This window comes from Taeniopygia guttata, chromosome Z (genome assembly GCF_048771995.1).
Source record: "Taeniopygia guttata chromosome Z, bTaeGut7.mat, whole genome shotgun sequence".
In the NCBI taxonomy this organism is placed as follows: Eukaryota; Metazoa; Chordata; class Aves; order Passeriformes; family Estrildidae; genus Taeniopygia; species Taeniopygia guttata.
This window is the reverse complement of record NC_133063.1, coordinates 62,735,486-62,757,089: the sequence shown is the minus strand read 5'-3', so window position 1 is coordinate 62,757,089 and position 21,604 is coordinate 62,735,486. Positions and strand designations below refer to the sequence as shown.

Here is a 21,604-nt window from a genome sequence, read left to right as displayed (position 1 = left end):
TACCTGATTTTTCACTGTGCAGGTGATAAAGCTAGGAAACCTACTAATCTGAGATTGTGAATGTTGTAGATTATAAAGAGCAAATATGTTTCTATACAAATGGAGTACAATGTAATAGAAAATTCAAACACTTATCATGCTATATTTATTGTGTTATTGTTTTGTCTAATTAAAAAAAATACTGAAATGTAAACAAAATAGTAAATTGTTTTTCTTTAACATAGATAAAGTAAAAGAAGAGAAACAAGACACTTTTGTAGAAAAGCTAGTAACTCAGGTCATCAAAAATCTTCAGCTGAAGATTTCTAACATCCATATTCGCTATGAAGATGATGTAAGTACTTTTGTTTATCTTAGCGTAAGGGGTTGTGCACTGTAACATGAAATTGGGAACCTGTCTGATTTCTTCTAGTTCCTTTTCATGTTGAGAGAATACTAGTAAAGCTGTGGAATTTTATTAGTTTGATTAAAAAGAAACAAACATATGCTTATGGAGTATGAAATAATTAATTTTTCATCTTTTCCTGTGTTCTTTTAGATCACAAATCGTGACAACCCCTTGTCATTTGGGATTTCACTTCAGAATCTAAGTTTGCAGGTAATTTTATATCTCACCTTTTATCTGAAAAACATGTTAATATCTACTAATAGATGAAATGCTTTTGTGTGTTGGGCTTTATGGTAACCTACTATCTAATGGAAAATACACCTATAATCATCAGCAAGATGGTAACTACTTGGTTTATCAAATTCAGCATAAGTACTTTGGTGGATGTGCCATTAAAGATAAAATGCTAGCATTAAAGTTGATTTTTAGGAGGAAATTGTTATTTGCCTGCTGTTTTTTGTGGTTTCCAATACACTTTGCTGGATTTGGGCTGTTCATTCTGAATATTTTACTGAAACTGACTTGAGCTCCAAGAAAGGAAGTTACTGCCTGATAAGAGGGAGTGGTGGGAAAGGAAAAAAAAGGAAAAAGAAAAAAAAAAAGACATGTTTTTCTCAACTGGAGCTATTTTTTTTTTCACTTTAAGGTGTTAAGAGTAGAAATCACAAGATGGTATGAATTTTTTTGTTTCTGGAAGACTATGTAGTAGGAGCAGTATGTTGCTTGTGCTGAGTTGCTCTGATTGAGTAGTTTTTGCTGTCTAACTGCTAGTCTTAAAGAAAATATGTCTTAAGTAAATGTTACTTTCTTGAATGAAATGGTGATTTTGTAAGGGTCTTCTTTAGGCTCAAACTAAAATTAGTTGCTTCCAGATTTACAAAAGAATTCAGTCCCTTGTTTATCTCTGTCCAAAAAAACTGCCTAAAAATATTATTGTTGTAGAGGAAAACAGTTTGCAATACCGAAAACAGAATCTTAAAGTATCTTTGTTTCTTGTGTGCAGCCTATCAGTGTACATACATGTACCTATTTTTGGGGGAATTAGCCTTTTCAAGATTTTGTTTAAATTAATGGATTAATCATCTTAAATCAGAAGCTTGTATTACATTATTTTCCATGGTATTTAGTTATGATGATGTTACTTTCTTTTTCTGTACTTATAACATGTTGGGGAATTATAGATATTGGAGTATTTCTGTTTAATTCTCATTTCAGACCTCAGATAAGAATTGGAATCCATGCTTACATGATGAAACTGCCAAGTTGTTCCACAAGGTACAGTATAGACTGTATGCTAAAGAAAGAATTGCTAATAAAACAAGCTGCATTGTGGTTTCAGAAATTAAGATCAAGGAAACATATAACTGTGTAGACTTATTGTAAAAGTAACATTCTGAATATTTTTATTCATCCAGACTTTGTGAAATCCAAATTATTAATCTAAAATTTTTAGATACCAATACATATGTTCTGTTGTGTTTCCAGCTTGTGCGACTGGATAACCTTTTCGCTTATTGGAATGTGAAATCAGAGATGTTCTACCATGGTGGTTGGGATGAATCATTGGTAAGATAGTGTATCTTGTCTTCTAGTTGAAACTGGGAAGCAGAGAACACGCTTCACATTCAGGCCTGCTTCTTTTTATGTCAATGTCCTGGGGAATTCTCTGTAACTAAAAGCGTTTTTGGGAAAAAACAGTATACATTAAGTCTTTTATGTGATAGAAGTATAATCCTCATCTGAGAAAGTTAAAAAAAGCCAGTCTTCTGTGAATATCTGAATTTAGACAATTGATGGTCATCTTACCACTATTCAGTGTTATTTTATTAGATAAATATAGACGTATCATTCTGTTTAAAACATAGATGAGTATTTTGAATTTTGCTTTGGGTTGGAGGGATTATCTGAGAACTGTTTAAAAATGCTAGCACTTTGTATTCTAAAAACTTTATCTGGAAATAGAAATGCAACTTCCTGTTCACTTCATTGTGTGTGTAGGTTAACTTAAAACATGGAGTTGCCAGCCACAACATGATTCCAGACGGTTATGATTTTGGTAAGTGTTAATTGTAATAATAATTTTTAATTGTGTTTTTTACTGGATCTCAGAGGTTGTCACTTTGGCTGTTACTCAAAAATCTTACTAAGGAGTGCACTTTGAGCCTGGAAGAGTAACTGTTTTCTGACAGTGAATATGGTATTGTATAGTGATATAAAAAAAGCCTTTATAAAAGTGAGTCTTGAGTCATATATCATTCTAATGGAATGTAGTAACATTAGAATAGTAATGTAGAATAGATTCTCATTGTTAACATCTGTTGATTAATTCCTTTATTTAAGAAGTTTAGCAGTAACATACACACTGTGTAAGTTTGGTGAATTCACATTAGTTTGAGTATGTTTTTGAGGTCACCTGCTTTATTCAAAGTATCTTTTTTTCCATGAGAGGTGGAAATAGTAATCACATAACTTTGAAACATTAATTTCCTTTTTATTTAGTGGGACTATTTCAAGTTATATTGTTTGCGTATTACTTACTTAAGTCTGAAAATCACATTGGATCACTCAAACATGGTGATACTTTGCTTTCCATTGTATGGAAAATACATGTTTTTTGTTTATGATGTCCATCTGTGTGACTGCTTAGAAACTGTTCACAAGTCTGAATTGCCTTGGAAGTGGCTTTTTCTCCAGCAGGAAAGTCCTCAGTTCATTATAGCCAGGGTTCAAAAAGGCACTGTCAGTTTTATGCTGCTACCTTCCCCTAAAAGTCCCTGTGCTGACTGACAGAGAACTATCTAGTAATTTATTCTGATTCCTTACCCATCTTTTTTAGTTGCTAGATTTGATTATTTTTGCAAGAAAACTAATGTTAAACATTATAAACTGTTAAAGTCTTTATGTAGTAAGTTCAAAATAGGTTTATGTAAAGATTAGGATTCAAGATTTACACTCCTAAAATTCAGCAGTGCCATCAGAAATGCTGACCATGCTGGTTTACTGTGGTAAATGAAAATTTGGTCCTGTTTGGGGCAAGTCTTTGAAAGTCTAAAACTTTGATAGGAAAGTAATTAGCATGAAGTCTAATTTTATTATGTCATGTAAATAGAAACATTATACTTAGGTATAAGAACCATAAAAAAAAGGACTTTAGGAAGCTAAATAGAGGGAGACAATTAATTGAAATGCTACCATGTAGAGGTGTAGCTAAAAGTTTCATGGTTTCTTGCAAAAATGCATGTTTCCACTAGTATGAACCTTTCAGATAACTTGGAATATTTGATATGTAGATAGTATATCAGTATTTTTGCTGAGATGAAAGAAATAATATTTGAAAATAATATGATTTACATGGACTCAGATAATATAAGAATTCTTAGTGTTGCTCAATTGCTGAAACAGATGCAAATATTGAGCTAAACATGGCTTCAAAAGCCTGATATTGCCAAACTATGGAACAGATAAAATATTTCTGCTCTGAATGTTTTTTCTTGTAATATTAATTTTGTTCCATGCTTACTTGGGCTTTGAATTAGAAACATGGGATGTTTGGTTTTAACCATTGTTGTGAGTATAATTTATTGCAGAGTAAAGCATTTGTAACAGCAACAATAACAAAAAAATCTTAAAGAATGAGAGTTCCTATAATGAAATAAATGCTACATCTGAAACTGTCTTGTACTATAGTGTCTTGTATAATAGCGAAAAAAAATTCCATTTGTTACAAATGTAGACTATTTATTGAAACATCTGCATGTAATTCATTGTACAGGAAAGTTAGTGGTGGTGTTCTGCAAAAATTTGTTTTGTAAATGTTGCCAGAGTGAAACTGAAAATTGAGTATAGATTGTATTCTAAGTTGTGTTGGTGCAGTTCATGTTTTTCATATCTAGCATTCTAAAACTAATAGTCTGGCATAATTTAAGATAAATATATGTATAATTTATTGCAGTCTTAAATAATTCAATTGCACTTTTTATATCAACTTGTATTTTTTAGTATTCCGCCCAATTTCAGCTAAAGCCAAGCTCCTTATGAATCCTCGATCTGATGTTGACTTTTCATCACCGAAAATAGATCTAGATGTAAACTTACAGGATATAACTGTTGAATTCAATAAGCCACAGGTACCAACTGTTTTTCTGAAGTTATATGTAATGTAGTAAAAAAGTTAGTTTGCAGAATAAGGAAGGCAGTCTGAAATTTTATAGTGTACATATAGAGTCTCTTAACTCAGTCTTGTTTTTTTTGTAACTGATTTTCTGTTCAAAGAGAAGCTTGATACTTGTTGTTCTCAGAAAGATAATAATGCTCAGTTTGAATTTGTTTGCCCAGTACTTCAGTGTTATGGAACTTCTTGAGTCTGTTGATATGATGACTCGAAATCTGCCATATAGGAAGTACAGACCTGATATTCCAGTGCACGGCAACCCCAGGAGATGGTAGGCAACCTTTGACTTTGAAAATAATTTGTTGGTTATTAACTTGAAATAATTACCGAGGAATTTCTTCTTACTTAAGAAGGTTAGAACTCATTTCCTTCTGAAGGGAAGTATTCTCTTTTGTTTTTATTATTTTTTTAAGCTAGTATTGTAGGAAGTTGATGAGGACCTCAAACTAAAGCTATGGACACAATATTTGAAAATCTGTGATTGCACTCTTAAAGACCATTATCAGGAGCTTAAGTCTGATAGTATTTTTGTATCATAAATTTGTTTAAGTGAAAGCCCCTGTTATATGTTAGGTAGTTCTACAAGAATATAGCTATTACCTAAAAACAGGCAAACCTTTGCAATACAGATGGCAAGGATTTGATTTATTTTCAGAAGATTCCTTGCAAATATATTTTTATTATTCTAACATGTGCATGCATAGATTTGTGGGTAATTTTCAAACACAGTTACCTTTGAACCAGCAATCTGTCAACTTTATGTGGGGGGAAAGAGTAACATTCTTAGGTTTCTCAGCTGACCAGAAGTATGCTATTAGTCAGGGGAGTTTACTATTGGCAACTTGAATTTGTGAGAGTCTGCAAAGCCTTAATATACCAAAAGAAAGATAAGCTATATGTTTGTCTTTGCTTTTAGGTGGCAATATGCTATTGGTGGCATCCTTGGAGTAAATGTTCAACCTAAGCTCCAAATGTGGTCTTGGGAACATATTTCACATCATAGGAAGCAAGTGAAGAGCTATAAAGAGTTGTATAAAACAAAGATAACATCAAAAAAACCTAGTGAAGAAATCTTAAAATTGTTGGAGGTTAGTAATTTTCTGTTGAAGGCTTAAATATTGCTTATCTTGATACTTGTTTGAACTTCAGTGTTAAAATGTTCCTAAATAATTTCTAAGTTAAAATAAAATTTTCATTGGACATACTTGCATCTTTGTCACTACCTTTCTTTGTAAGTAGTATTAACGAATACATGAGGTAAATCTTTAAATTAGGAACTGCAAGAAAAAACAGCTTTAGCTGTTTTTTTAAGTTTAAGTTTTCAGATTGAGCAAATTAACTTGGATTGCATGAATTGGATTGCTTGCTGTTGTTTCCTGTAAAACTGAGGTGTGGTATGTAACAATTGTTGAATTGTCAAAAATAATTTCTCATCTCTCTTCTAGGAATTTGAAAAGTCCTTGGATATTTTTAATATCACTTTAGCAAGGCAACAAGCAGAAGTTGAGGTAAAAGTGCATCATTTAAATGAGTATATGAATAACTGAAACATGAGGTTGTGGAGATTTTAGGCAGATGCCTTTTAGCTATGGTGATTGAATTGTGTATCATACGGTCATTCAATTTTCCTTGTTAATGGCTTTTTATTATAAGGCATAGTTAGTTTTTCATCTTTAATAAAATAAAAATTAAATAACACCATATACTCTTTCTTCAAAATGGTTGATCTGGAATAAATCCCTTTCTGCTTCTGGTGGGAAAGATCTACTGTGGAAAATGTGGCCAAAGGATGACTGAAGTTAAATTGGAAATGCTTACACCCGAAGCTGTCCCTCCCCACAACAGCTTAGACTATTAATTTATTCCTTTTTTCCATGATACTGTGTTACATTGAGTGATCAGCTGTAGTATGTTGGCTCTTTGAAAAGAGATGCAGTATTTCTGTTTGAAAATGTTACTCTGAGTACAGCAAATGCAGAATACATTTAAGTAAATTAGTGCAATTAGGCAAGATAATGTGACTTGAGTAGTTACCTTAATTTGTTAGCCTTGGTTTTCCTAGGCTAATGTACTGCTTAGTTTTACATATAGTATCTGAACATCTTTCTAGGACATTGAAGTGAAATATTTGTAGTTTTTCTGAAGTCTATGATCTTTCTCCATTAATTATTAAGGCACCTAAAAGTAAGCAGAATAAGAAGTATACAATCTGAGACAACGCAGTAATTATTAATGAAACTTTATAAAGCTCAGTTACTACTTATGGTAGTGCTTGAAAGCAATTTCATTTTTTCTTTTTTTGGTATGTGAAGTATATTAAATATAGTATAAATGCAATTGCTCCAGTCAGAGATATTGTGCTTCTAACCCAAAACTGTGAAGAGGAATCTATAAATGTGATTTTTCCTTCTATTTGTCTGTATGCACACCCCCATTTGAATGCTTGTGTTGCCATTATCCAGACTCTTAACAGAACCGAAGAAATATTCATGACTGTTCAGTTCCCCTTCAGTTTGTCCAAACTGAAGTGCTTTCCAAGGGCTGGGGGAAGGTTTGGTTTTGGTTTAGTTCTCATTTTATTTTGGAGTAGTCTTATCTTGTCGTCTATAGTGTCTCTTGGTTTTATCTTTTTCCTTCAACATTTTGCAAGTTGATGGAAATTTAAAAATATTTCCTATCTAGTTTTGTTCTTCCTTCCCCCAGTGTGATTATACTGCTTACAAAAGGTTATGTCATATTGCATTCCTGACTACCTTCAAATCCTGACTTTTAAGATACATTTCTGTAACACTTAGAAGTAGGTTGCAAGAAAAAGAATTTTCAGTTGTTTGGGCTTTAAGTCTTGCATTTGAAAAATGTTGGAAGCACATCTTGAAAGATGTGCTGGCTGATTATCTGAATATATTTCAAAGTATTGAAAATCAGGTCACAGTGATTCTAAGGTGTGTTCTGTCTCCATCTCTGTCAAGACACATCTCTGTTGTTGTTATCAGGTCATACCTTTGAAAGAGGATTCCAATGACTTAGAAGAGACAAATCTACTACTACTTTGGTATCCTGACAGTTAGCCTTAGGTCTGCCAGATATGTAAAGGATCATCCACTAGATGTGGGTTGAGTAAAGCCAGGCAAATGATCCTGCTGTTTGCGAAGCTTTTCTGTTTTTTAAAAGCATACCTAAGAGTTGAATTTCAAGGGCTTTCCTTTATTTAGACCTTGAAATCAAGCTGCTCAGAAATGATGGTTGTGATCACAGTGCTGATTTTCAGGCAACTTTGTAGCCAGAACTTTATATTCCAAACCTCAGACCATTTTTGCTTTTTTATCGTGAGTATTTGAAGTACCAAATAGTAGCTTCAGTGAGCTAAGCATCAGGTCTCTGTATCAGCCTGAGAAATGTTATCTTTTCAACTTAGGGCAGACTTTTAGCATTTACTTCAGTAAGAACACAGGATAGAGTCATGGAATCATTAAGGTTGGAAAAGACCTGGAAGATCACCAAGTTCAACTGTTTACAGGAAATTTTTAAGTCTACCAGTAAACCACGTTCCAGAGCACCACTCTACATGCCTTCTAAACCCCTCCAGGGATAGTGACTAAGCCGCATCCCTGGGCAGCTTGTCACTTTGCTTGGCAACCCTTTCAGTGAAGACACTTTTCTTAAAAGCCGGTATAAACCTTCCCTAGCACAACTTAGGGGTGTTTCTGCATATTCAGTTGCTTGTTACTTAGGAGAAGAGACTGACCTATCTGGCTACACCCACCTTTCAAGTAGTTCTCTCTTTTAGTCAAAATAGTTGATGTTGCTGATTAAGTCTATGACTGCGTTGATTACTAAACCATTGTAAATGGAGGAGAGAGAAAGTTCAAGAGGATTATTCCGCAAAGTTTTGTAGCTCCTGTACTGGACATGTATTTTTTCTTCACCTTTGCAGAGGTGGCTTCTGTCTGCAGTCTTTCTTTCCCTGGGTTCTGGTGCCTGCTTCTGCCTCAGACACGTGAAAGAGTCATAGCTTTAAACATCGCTTATTGTCCATGGCAGTTGTCCTTTAGCACCAGCCCCTCAGTATCCCAGAAATCTGTAGTTTCACAGGCTTAACCTCCTTATATCGAAGGCTTATCCATTTTTCCTTTAGGTCATTCACTTTGTAACTTCTGCTTGATGACATGATAAGCTTTATAAGGAGGACTATTGAATACTTTGTTCAAACTTTTTGTAGATTTGTGTTGTTAGGCTCACATTCTCCATCATCTCTCTGAGGTGAATTAATAGTATAAATGTAGAAGCCTTTACATTTTTGTGGAGAGTCCTGCCTTCCTTTGTCCAGTAGGTATGTAGATGTGACAAGTCCCTACAGAGTACCGATTTATAGTCAGCTGTTTGTTTCCTAATTGTGTTGCAGAGATATTTGGCTTTTGAATGCTGAGAAGGGATTCTTGTCTCACTTTCACTAGAGTATCTTTAAATTTAGGGCTTATCTGCAACTGATTGTATATTTTTGGATTGTATTAGTCATGAAGAAAGTTTGTATGGATCACTTAGTTCTGAGAACAAATTTGTCTCTTGGATCACTTGATGTTTGTTTGCTCATCTCCATGACAAACTTTCAGTGGTCAGCTTTGGATGTAGTCTACTTTCTGTGAGGACTCAGTATTGGAATCATCACTGGCATCAGACAGAGCATCCGCTATTTGTGGAAGTAATGAGTGTGGGAGGAGGGAGGGCTCCTTTACTACTCTAACTATATGTATCACATGCAGGAATAGTTAGAGTAAATACTGTATTATGAGAGTAAATACTTTTTAAATTGTTTTTGGTATCCATCTTGAAATGAAAAATACAGGGCTAATATAATATTTGGCTTGTGATGGCCATTTAATTGCTTACATATGAATTTTAAATTCTTTAAATTTCTTTAGAAATCCATTGCATATAATGTATATGGTGAAAGCTGGAGAGAAATCTGCTATGTAAGAAATGTTTATTGACCTTTTACGTGCTCTGTTCTTTTGTAAAGGTGGTTGTTACTATGCAAAATAAAATTGGTCCATAATGTACTGTGTACTTGAAAAAGTAATTAGAAGGGAAACGAAATAAAAACATTTTGCCTTTTTAATTCTTGTCTAATGATGTTCTGATATGTTAGAGCTGCTCTGGGTCTATATTTTTCTTAGAAAAATGAATAAAAAAGCATGAAGAAATTTGCTTACCTGAATATTTTTAAAATTTAAGGCAACTAAGGCTGGATTGAAAATCTACAGGCCAGGAGTAAAACAAGATGCTGAAAATTCTGGTGGCTGGTTTAGCTGGATATGGAGCTGGTCGGGTCAAAAAAGTGATGAACAAAAACAAGAAGTAAAGGGTTCAAGTATGATAATTTACTGGTATTCTTTTTGTTATTAGGAATCCATTAGAGTCCTAGGTACTAGCAGTGGAATTTGTTATCAAATTATTGCTGTATGAATTTTCTCTTAGCCTTTTCTTTTGCTGATATAATTGTTAGTTGTGTGTAATAGAAGTTGTACAATTGTACAACTCCTCCATAGTACCTTCTGAACTTCAGTACAGTAGAAGTTAACAGAACGTAAACAATTTTATTTGCATTCATTTTAAAATTGGTGTATTTCATGTAATGTGTGTTTGATTTATGAGGCACCTAGTAAAGATTATGGAACATAGAAAGTAAATTTCCAAGGCTGCTTCTGTTGTTAGCCAGAAATAGAGTAAGTAAGGAAAAAATTATAAGTGCATTTTAAAGCATACTTTAGATTTGCAAGATTTGGCTTTAAACCCCAGGGTATTTTTTTCTACTAATTCAGGACAATAATGTTGACAATATGTACTATATATTGTAGAGCTACCAAGCACAGGAAAATGTATAACAGTATTTGCACTTTTCAGATACTTATACTCAGTTTAACTAACCTCTTGTAATGTGGCAGGTCTTGAACAACTGATGACACAGGAAGAGAAGGCTAAACTTTATGCAGCAATTGGATATAGTGAAACAGCTGTGGATCCAACCCTTCCAAAATCAGTGAGTCATAGCTGACTATATGGTAACAAACAGTAGCTTTGTCAACTAACAAAAATCTATAAAGATGATACGAAATAACTTTTAAATTACTTGAAGCTTTGTCTCTGTATTTGGATGTTGTTCTAATACTGCATGCTGGTTTTCTGCATCCTTAGATTCAGTTTCAGTATAGTGGCTACAAAGCTTACTTTTGGATATTCTGAAATAGTAAAGAATAAATTTTTTCCTGCTCTAACAAGAATAGTACTATAGTTTAAATATTGAAGTATATTCATATATTATCTTACAATATTCAAAAGCTTTGTAAGAAAATGCGCTAGGGAATCTTAATAAAGGATCAGGAAGTGCACTATAATCTAAAATATGAGTGATAGTAGATGAGGTAGAATAAGTGATTATATTTTATATAAGGAAAGAGATGATTCAGGGATTGTGCTGGGAAAGAGTAACATTTTGAACTGTTTGGAAAAAGTCTGTTAAGTCCTTTTACTGTGAGATACCAGGGATGATATAATGAACTGATTTCTGCCTTTGCATCAGAGAGTCATTTTCATAAAATGTGGTGAAGATATAAAAGCCTCATATTTAGCCCTGCCTCTTTGTAGACTTTTACACCAACTATGATACAAGCTATGCACGAAAGCAGTAGTTTCAAACTTAGTTGTAGCCTTCATCTCTTCCTACACTGTATCTAGATGTATATTAATGTATTTTATATTCCTGTGTTGTTTTTCTGGCATATCTAGTATGAAGCCATGAAGTTCTCTGTGAACTTATTAAGCATGTCGATATCAATAAGAGAAAACCACCAAACTCCTAAGCTAATAGAATTTTCATTAGCTGACTTGAGTACAATATTTACCCAGCGACCAGGTGCACAAGCAATAAGGTGAGCTTTCTCTGTCAAACTGGTTTTGCCTCTTATGAAATGATGATGATGACTAGTAGGTATTTTTAAGACTGTGTTACAGTATTTAAGTGTCATTTCTTGGGCAGTTTGAAGTGAAATCATTCTGCGGCTAAGGGACGAATCATGGATACTCTTCCCATAATTGAATTCTTTGCATCTCCAGAGCTTTTTGTGCAAATAAGGATATACTCCTTTTTTTTTTCAGTTTGTCATTGTTACGTGCAGACAATCCATATACTAACTTGTTATTTGGTTTGAAAAGTGACTGTTAAGTTTCCTTTGGAAACTTAATCTGAGCAAGGTGATCTTGCAACCACTTGTTTGTGAGCATTTAACATGACTGGAAAGTTCTTGTGTTCCCAGTTCACTCTGAGATTTGGGGAAGAAAAATATAACTGATTATTTTTCCTTTGTTTTGTGCTCTCACAGTAGGTGGTGAAAAGCATCTACTGAAATATTTCAATTTTATTTCTAATGTAATGACTTTGAAATTCTTGGAGAAGGTAACCCTCCTGTTTTAAACCTTATTCCCTCTACTTTGAGATGTATACGTATAATATATATATGATATTAAGATATTATTGATCTTGATTAGTTTTATGCATAATTTTTTCTAAGATTTTGCATCAGTGTTTTCTGTTGGTACTCTTGTGCATCTAAATGGCCCTGACAATGCTAAAAAGGGGAAAAATACTACATTTTTTACAGTGAAATATTTTTCTTAGAGTGTTGGGAGATAAAAAAATCTTCAGCTGAGAGCTGTTACAGAGGTGGATAGTATCTTGGAAAAAAAAAATCCAAGATCTAAAAAGTACCTCTTGGAGTAATTAGACTGCTTATCTTTGTTTCTTTCATTTCTCTGCACCAGAACCCTTTTCTCTCTGCTGTGTATCTGTTTCCCACTATAAATACACCATCTAATTCCTAAGGTCATACTAAAAAATTCTCATTTGAATTCTACAACTTTGCAGAATCTCTTACCTGCCCTGACACCTGAACTCATGAAAAGTGTGTGAAGGAAATAACTTGGATGCCCTTTTGTATTTAGACAGGGAAGCTAATAGACATGAAAGATAATGAAATGGTAAACAGTTAACACATGGATGTATGTATTGTATCCTTAGAATAAGCTATTTATAGTTAAGGTAGGGTAGAAATGTGTTGTATTGCTTTGTGATTTCTTTTTTTTTCCATCTAATTTTTTATACTCTTACCATGTAATTGTACTTAGCCAGATGGATATCGCATCTGAACAGACTACTTATATTTTTTTACAGGTTTGAAACAAAAATTACCTCTCTTGAAGTTACAGGAGTGTCTCAAGAAAAGTGTACACCCCGTCTCCTGTCTTCTCGAACAGTCTATTCAGATGACAGTACCTCACTTCTAAGCATAATGTTTGAGACTAACCCTTTGGATGAGAAAGCAGATCAGAGGATTAGAATAGAATCACAACCACTAGAAATAGTATATGATGCAGTAAGTAAATATTTGAATAAGCTATAAATCCTTAAAAATCCAACTTAATATAAATTTACCATGTTTTTTTCTTTTTTTAAACAGATGACAGTAAATAATTTAGTGGATTTCTTCAGACCTCCAAAAGATGTGCATTTAGAGCAATTGACATCAGCAACTCTGATGAAACTTGAAGAATTCCGTGAAAAAACATCAACAGGCAAGTGCTGCATACTCTTCTGACAGCACACTCTGACAAATTTTAGATTGTAGGAATGCTAAGAGTGTATCTTTCCCTATGGAGATGTGTGCATCCAAGTCGTAGCTTTCTAACACAGCACCTAAACAAGTTGAATTACTCAATCTTATGCAGTATGTTTGTTCTAGGCATTGAATAGGCATACTGCAATAAACATTTATGCTTGTGTCTCTTTTAACTTAAACTATTTCTACTCATTTACAAAATATGCTCCAAAGCCATAGATAGTCTTTCAGTATTACTCCATACAGAGTTAAAAGAGTTTGTTACATCTTCTGTTTGGTTAATCTGATATGTAGAAGGCCTTTGTTATTTATTACTCCTCAAATACTGATTCTGAGCTCTTAGTCCTCTAAGTTAACCTCTGAATCCTTTTCAGACTTCTTGTTTTTCAGGATATTATGCCTTTGCATAGGTGTTTTTGATTCTCTGACTTCCTTGATGAATATTGATTTTGATTTGGATTGACTCAGTTCAAGTTATATAAACTGTATTTATCTGTTTTCCAGCTGCTCAGTTTTACAGCCATTACACTAAGTTTTCATTTAATCCTGTTTATCTCTAGAGAACTTGTATTTTAAGACCTGAATGCAAATGCTGAATACTGTGAAGACTTAACACTGAAATCTGTGGACTTAATTTGTTCCAGGAAGGATGTCTGAGGCATCATAGATGTGTCCTGTCTCTTGTGGATGGGAGTGGATGCTGATGGGAGATTTCATATATAAATTATTTTTAAAAGGAAAAAAAAACAAACAATGGATGTTTTCTTAAACGTCTAATAATTTCTTAGCCTATTAATAATTAAATTGTAAATATAAAAAAATCTGAATATTCAAGTAATAAAGATTTAAAGAAAACTCAAGCAAAAAGTTTACTTAATTTATTGCTTCTATCAGGCTAGTACTGGGAGGGGAATCAGTGGTATTTTTATTCCTTAGTTCTTCTTTGAACTATTTAATTAAGGTCTAATATCAGATTAACCAGAATTACATGGATCAGCTTGCTTGTCTTTTCTTTCAGAAATTCCTTGAGGAATATTGAGTATATTTATACAACAGTTGATTGTTGATTTCTGAGATAAAATTTTAAATTTGCTTAGATATAATTTTCCTGATTTTCTGCTCATTAGCACCAAATATAGTGGTGTTGATCATAATTAATATTTTGTGGAAATATGAAATCATGCTCTGTGTTTATTACAGTTTGAGCATATCATTACTCTAGAGGTATATCCAACACTGTTAGTACCGTCACAAGAATGCTGTGTTAAACCTTGTTCCAGTCACAAATGAAAAATTTGATGAGACTATCTAAAAATATGTGGTACATTGCTTGTAAAATCTTGTCTGAGTCTTAGAGAATTGCCAGGGAAAAAAGATTTCATCTGCAGAATATTTCTGTTGCAGGAGACTATGCTACTCTCAGAGGTAGAATAAGAAAAATGGGAACATATATATGCAATTAATATGTCCAGACCTGCAGTCCTCAAGAATGACTTCTTAACACTTTTCTTTGAAGCAATAGAAGGTAGCTGGAAAATATAGGGGAGCTGTGAACTGAAAAATAGGAGGAGCCTGCTACACTGGAGTAGTTATGATTTTCAGCATTAAAATATACTACAACCGTTTGATTTACCAGAGCTTTATGGATTCCACTATATTTTCTTCCCAAATAAAAGAAACAAGAAAATATTTACTTGACCTTTCTACATCACTCAAATTCAACTAGGCAGTGCAAACTGATAAAATCCTACTCTTCTTGTTATTCTGAGTTGTTGCATCTTGCAAATCTTGAAATGTAGTTGCCATCCAGTTCTTTAATGACTAGCCTGGCTCTCCTGTGACAGTGCAACATTTGATAATGTAACAGTTTTAATTATTTTCGTAGCAGTGGATATGTTCACTGTCATGTTGTCATCTTCATAATTCATTATCTCTACTTCTGTGATCATCTGTCATCAGCTTGTTGTAAACTGTAAATATTTAATGAGTTGAGGCTGCATCATAAGGCAGTTTCCAGAGGTAACTTGAAGCAATGCCATTCACTCTTTGGCTGAGCAAAAAAGCAGAATTTGATCTCAAATCGTATGAATGTCTGATTTTCCCAACTAATTGAATGATTTTTAAACTTAATTTTGTAAGATCATATGTTTGCAAATCTTTGGTATCTCAAGATGGAGATGTTTGCCAGCAGAGTTAGTGTAAACTTGTATATCTTAGTATCAAAAAACACTCACAGTTTGACCAGTGGATTTGGATACTCCCAAAAAGAAATTCTAGCGCAATTAAATTTCTGAATCTATGGAACATAGTGGTTTAATTCATTAATTTCAAAGTTGCAGTTCACATTCCAGTTCCTCTCATTTAAGCTCTGCTCAGTGGGAAGCATTTTTGAGTTTGCATATGTCATGTTGTTTATACTTGTCAGTTAGAACTATTTGCTATCATCATTTCATCTACTTGATTCTTCTTTAAGGAGTGTCTATAATGAATGGTTCAGAAGAAATATGAAGAGCATATGTACCTTAGTTATCTAGCATACAGAGTTTGTTTAAAATTAGACCTGATTTTCTTTATATTGCTTTCTTTGAATCCTATAGGGTCTGTGTGAATTACTTTTGTTTGTTTGTATTTAGTAATTGTACTGTTTTTTCAGGTTTGTTGTATATTATTGAAACCCAGAAAGTTCTTGACCTCAAAATAAACCTCATGGCTTCATACATCATTGTTCCACAAAAGGGATTCTATGATCATACATCGAATTTGCTGCTTCTGGATCTTGGTAGTTTTAAAGTATGTATTTATGTAATGCAGTAATTTACCAAAAAGAATAATTCAGCTTTTTACCTGATTTACAGTTTCTTGATTTGAGTTTTATGGTAGTGAAGAGTAGATCTAATCTCCTCCCTGAGCTTATTCTTACAAGAGTAAGAGTACCTCTTGCAGTTTATAAGTGCTTTCTAGTCAAGGCAAAAGTTACTGAACTCTTCTCAGTGGATTTGTTCAGTGCAAAAGAATTGCTAGAAAGTACTCCTTTCCTAGTATGAAATGATTGTTGGTACTTTGCCCTGTTACGTGGCAAATGTCTAGTAAGTTTTTACATTGCCTTATAAAATAGTGAACCTCTTTGTTACATATTTAAATGGTATTCTTATTTTTCATGTTATTGTTAATTATCCTTTAATCACTGAGTTTACTTTAAAATGAGAAAAATGAACATACTGGCAATATTCAAGATAATTTGGATGAGATTAGAGGTATGTTTGAGATTATGATTTATCTTTTTGACTTTTCCCTTGCATGAGTATGTAAAATTATAATTTATCACTATAAAAAAGAAATAGACTTTGAAATAAAATAGAAGAAACTTTGTCCATAGTATTAACAGTCTTCTTACTCACTGATATACTTGTGTTCTTCAGGATAAATGATCTTAAATGTGTACAGGCAATTTACTTTTTATTTACTTGTGTTCTGGGTAAAATTGATTCTGCCACTTACTATCTATTTAGATTGCTGTCTGTGTTTCAGCAAAAATTTGTTTAAAATCCTAAAATCTTGCTAAATAGAGTTAGTTTTCTATGTAGTTTCCACATAATTACTTTCTGAACATGTGATTTCACTTTGAATTATAGAATGGTTTGGCTTGGAAGAGACTTTTAAAGGTCGTTGAGTTTAACCTCCCTGCAATGAGCAGAGACATCTTTAATTAGATCAAGTTCCTCAGCCACCTGTCCATCCTGACCTTGAATGTTCCCAGGGATAGGCATCTGCCTCCTCTCTGGGCAACTTGTGCCAGTGTCTTGCCACTCTCATTTAAGAAAATTCCTTATAGCTACTCTTAGTTTTAAAGTGTTACCCCTTGACTTGTCAGAACAAGTCCTGTTACCATCTTTCTTTTTGGTCCACTTTGAACACGGAAAGGCTACTGAAAAATCTCCCCAGAGCCTTCTCTTCTTCAGGCTGAACAGCACCAACTCTCACTGCCTTTTTCTTAGAGGAGATGTGTTCTGTCTCTCTGATCATTTTTCTGGCCCTTCTGTGGACCTGGTCTCAGAGGTTGCAGTACTCCAGGTGACGACAAAGTAGAGGGCAGAATCCCCTCCCTTGCCCTCCTGGCCACACTGCTTTGGGTGCAGCCCAGGATATGTTTGGCTTCCTGGGCTCTGAGTGCACATTGCCAGGTATCATCCAGGTTTTTATCCACCAGCACTCCAGGGCCTACTCTATAGAGCAACTCTCAATCCCATTGTCAGCAGTCTATATTGATCACAGAACTACTGAATCACTTAGACTGGAAAAGGCTTTTAGGATCCTTAAGTCCAGTCATTAACTCAGTACTGCCAAGTCACCACTAATTTATGTCCATAAGTGCCATGTCTATATGGCTTCTAAATTCCTCTGAGTTCAGTGATTCAACCATGTCCCTAGACAGCCTGTTCCAGTGCATGGTAACCCTTTCAATGAAGAAATTTTTCCTAATATCCATTCTAAACCATCCCTGGTATAACTTGAGGCTGTTGAATTGCTTGTTTCTTGGGGTAAGAGGCTAACTCCTGAACTACATCCTCAAGAGCTACAAGCTCCTTTTGGGTAGTTTTAAGGCAAGTGTCTTGCTCTTCCTCTTTTTCTCAAGACTAAAGAACTCCAGCTCCCTTGGCTACTCCTCACAGGACTTGTGCTCCAGATCCCTCCCCAACTCTGTTGCCCTTCTCTGAACATCTTCCAGCACTCCAGTGTCTTTGTTGCTGTGAGGAACTCCAAATATAGTATTCAAGCTGCAGCCTCACCAGTGCCAACTACAGGGGGACAATCCCTTCCCTTGTTCTGCTGGCCACACTACTGCTTTTGTCCACCTGGGCACTCACTGGCTCTTAATTCAGATGGCTGTCAATCTGCTTGACCTGCTGCTCTCCTCCCTAAGCTATGTCACTAAACAGAGGGATTCTCTACTTGGGCACACCTCCCACCGGTGTGCTTACTGCTGCTGTCGTGTTGGCATGAGTCGGGTGCTTCTACACAGCCTGGCATCTGGGTGGCAGCATGTTCCCACCAGAGCTCAGATCAGGTGCATCAGTCATGGTGGTACCATGCTTTGGTAATGGGCTGTTCCAGTCCCAGTGCAGGTCTGTGCAATAGGTCATGTTTAAAAAGAATGTGCTGGATTGCTTCAGAAAGTAGATTTTATGAAGAAACTTGCTCTGTAGATACTAAAAGTTATGTCATCTGGTTGTAAATCCAAATTATTTCAGTGACAAATAATTTCATCAGCTCTTCTGAGTATTGGTCATTTGTAGGCAGTTTGTAGGATTGGCACTTGGTAGTTGTTTGTGTGCTTGAGATGGCCTCCTGGATCTATTCGTAGATCTAATAGCCCACCTCCTTTTCCACCCATACAAGATTACTCTTGGAAACATTACGTATAAGAACACATTTTGAAATCAGACTTTCTTGTGTGTGACATCTTTTTCCTGAAGTGGATGAGTAATTTTTTTAGTGAATGTGACTCCTAGATTGGTTCCTCTGATTCAATAGAACTTAGAAATACCATAAGAGAAAATTTAGTTGCCTCTTAGGATATGATTAGTAATTCTGTATTCACTTCAAGTGACATGCTTAAGTGAGAGGTGGGTCGTTTGTTGAATGAGTATATTTAACAAAAAACAAATAATCTTTTTCCCTCAGTTGCGTACTGGAAAAGATCAAGCCTCAGGAGGAAAAATGGCATGTTAAATTAAAACCGTGTCTTAGTAGATAAATAGGGTTATTAATTTAGCGATTCTGAATTTGCATCTCCAAGTTATTTTTAACATAAAAGTTACAATGGACTTAGGGTCCAGCAGTACTGAAAAATAAATGCTGTGTTTTAAGGGTTTTTAAACCTCTTTTAGTTCTTTTGACTATTACCTGGGTTTGACAAAGCCAAATATGAATCCAAAATTATTAGATATATAAGGATGAGGACAGACAAATTTTGTCAATGATGAACTCAGGGAGGGCACATAAATATGTGAAATACCAAAGAAAAGTGGGAGTCCCAGAGCTGAATCAAAGGAATTTTGACTGATACTAAAGGAAAGACATTGATGATGAGCAGTCCACATCATCTTTTCCTCTCTAATGTGTCACAACTGAATTCAACAGAGTTCAGAAGTAAGTTTCACATGTCTGAGTTGTTTAATGCAGTAATATTTTATATATAAAAATTCTGAATGATTATTCTACTGATTACAAAAGGTTTGAGACTTTATAGTTTGAAGTATAAGCCACTTATTAAAGAAAATTATTCTGTACATAGTATATAATATATTTTAATTTGATGTTTGTTTCTTTCTTTGAGGAAGAAATGGTGTTAATACTCTGTCCTTTGTTTTGTTGCAATCTAGGAATTTGAGGTATTTGCTGTGCTGTGATAGTTGTAGGACTCTGTGACCTATAGTGAGGACTGAATCATTTGTTGTGGTAGGAGCAAGTATTTGTAGAATTAGTACTTTGAATATTTCTGAAATTGATTTATGCTTCTGTTTTTGTTTTTTTTTGACATGTTTTAAGATGACAAGCAAACGGCGTTCTGATTTATCAGAAATCAAAGTAGGACAAACCTCTATTGAAGATATAATGTCCAGAGCTTATGACAGTTTTGATGTCCAGCTCAGCAGCATGCAGTTACTGTACAGCAAACATGGTAAGTATTCATGAAAGTAATCTTTCTTTATATGACTAAATACAATGTGGTGGTTGGTGGTTGTGCCTCATACTTTTAGCTGAAGCAGTGGAGAATCTTTTGGAATGTACTTCTTCAAAAGTAAGTGCTCTAAATTCAGTACTATGACCATGTGATGAATTTCCAAAACGTACCTTTAGGACTTCAGTTCCAATCTTAGCAAACTCATAATAAAATTCTTTTTGTGGAAGACATCTCATTTGATTTGTTGCATAATAAGTGTAAGACTGTAATTACTTTGTTTATGGTGTTTTCCTTCAGTGCCTTTTGCTTTTCTCCAGATTTAAAGCAGAATCCACAAGCAGTTGTAGGTTTGATCATTTTTTTGAGGGTAAAGAATAGATGAGAGTTGCACTGCTTCAATAAGGTATCAAAGGAAACTTTAGTATTTTGGGAACTAGCAACATAGAGTCAGTCATAATTAGAGAAGTCTTAATAATTTAATTCTTAATCCTTTGGATTTAATTCAATTTAATGGTTTAACTCTTCAGAGGAGAATCCAGAGCCTAAACTCCCAGTACCATGCATGTTAAGAATTGAGTCCTTAGAAGTCTACCGCATGGATGCTGTAGCTGCGAAGATGAGAATAGGAGACATTATTGATTAGTCTTGTATGTCTGAAGTTCAGATCCTGTATCAATACATCTATTGATGGAACTGTAAAAGAGATCATGACACCTGAATTTTTAGGAATATGTACTAATATCAGATACTTGAATTCTGTGATGTGTACTGAGAAGGAATATGTTTCAGTGTTTAAGTAAGTTTTCTCTGTTCTTCTAGATGAGAACTGGCGAGAAGCTCGGAAGCTGAAAAACTCATCTCAGTGTATCTTGCAGCCCTTGGATGTAAAACTGGAATTTAGCAGGGCTATGGTTGTTACAGATGCAAGAATGCCCAGGTATGTATTTTTCTCAATTTTGAAATGTTATGGTAAATGACTTTTTTGAGGGGAAAAAGAGGAAAAAAATAAGAATATGGTCATACCTATGCACTTTTGCATTGGCTATATTTAAATATTGAAAGTAAAATACATTTATCTAGAAAAACAGAAAGCAAAATAAGTTTTCAGATACTGAAAAGGTGATAGAATGTTATAGTAGTATGCTTAACATATTTAAAGATTTTTATTAAAGGTATTGCTGCCTCTTCTAATTCAGTCTTCCTAATAGCTACATTTCAGTTCTTGTTGAAAATACCAAGGAGCTAAAAATATGTAATTAAAATCAATTCTATAAATACCAAAAAATATTTTGAGAAGTAATGTGCTGTCATACTTCCTCTCTTTTGACTTGGCGTATTGCTCTAGTTGGTTTACCTACTATGGAAACAGTTCTTAATGCCTTGAGTTTGCAGTTAGGGTTTTTTAGCAAAATCTTGTTAGTTATGGAAATTGTACCAATCATAAAATTATTAGTACTGTTAATAATGGTTAGTGATTGCATTATGTAATGCTGCCACCTTCTGGAAACCCGGGAAGCGGGATTCTGAATTTTGATGCTTAAAAAACATCCTAATGTTTTCCCTCCTTTCTTTTCCTCTGGTGAAGAAGGTCATATAAGGGGAATATAATTCACATACAATTTTATGTTAGAAAGTGAGGTTTTATTTCTATGGTCATATAACAGAATGACATAATTTTAATGTAGGTTGGT

General features: G+C 34.2%; 1 protein-coding gene across 7 annotated transcripts in view; it reads left to right on the top strand.

The window, feature by feature from the left end:
- VPS13A (vacuolar protein sorting 13 homolog A) overlaps positions 1-21,604 on the top strand; it is a 109,056-nt gene that overhangs the window by 10,687 nt on the left and 76,765 nt on the right. For all 7 annotated transcript variants that reach the window (XM_030258669.4, XM_030258668.4, XM_072922601.1 and 4 more), the window contains exons 6-22: positions 225-334; positions 539-598; positions 1,604-1,663; positions 1,874-1,954; positions 2,387-2,444; positions 4,388-4,515; positions 4,724-4,830; positions 5,476-5,647; positions 6,005-6,067; positions 9,792-9,927; positions 10,502-10,596; positions 11,343-11,485; positions 12,784-12,985; positions 13,070-13,184; positions 15,882-16,018; positions 19,778-19,910; positions 20,733-20,850. In XM_030258669.4, coding sequence (XP_030114529.4) covers positions 225-334; positions 539-598; positions 1,604-1,663; positions 1,874-1,954; positions 2,387-2,444; positions 4,388-4,515; positions 4,724-4,830; positions 5,476-5,647; positions 6,005-6,067; positions 9,792-9,927; positions 10,502-10,596; positions 11,343-11,485; positions 12,784-12,985; positions 13,070-13,184; positions 15,882-16,018; positions 19,778-19,910; positions 20,733-20,850 — 1,918 coding nt within the window. The remainder of the gene's footprint in view (positions 1-224; positions 335-538; positions 599-1,603; positions 1,664-1,873; positions 1,955-2,386; positions 2,445-4,387; positions 4,516-4,723; positions 4,831-5,475; positions 5,648-6,004; positions 6,068-9,791; positions 9,928-10,501; positions 10,597-11,342; positions 11,486-12,783; positions 12,986-13,069; positions 13,185-15,881; positions 16,019-19,777; positions 19,911-20,732; positions 20,851-21,604) is intronic.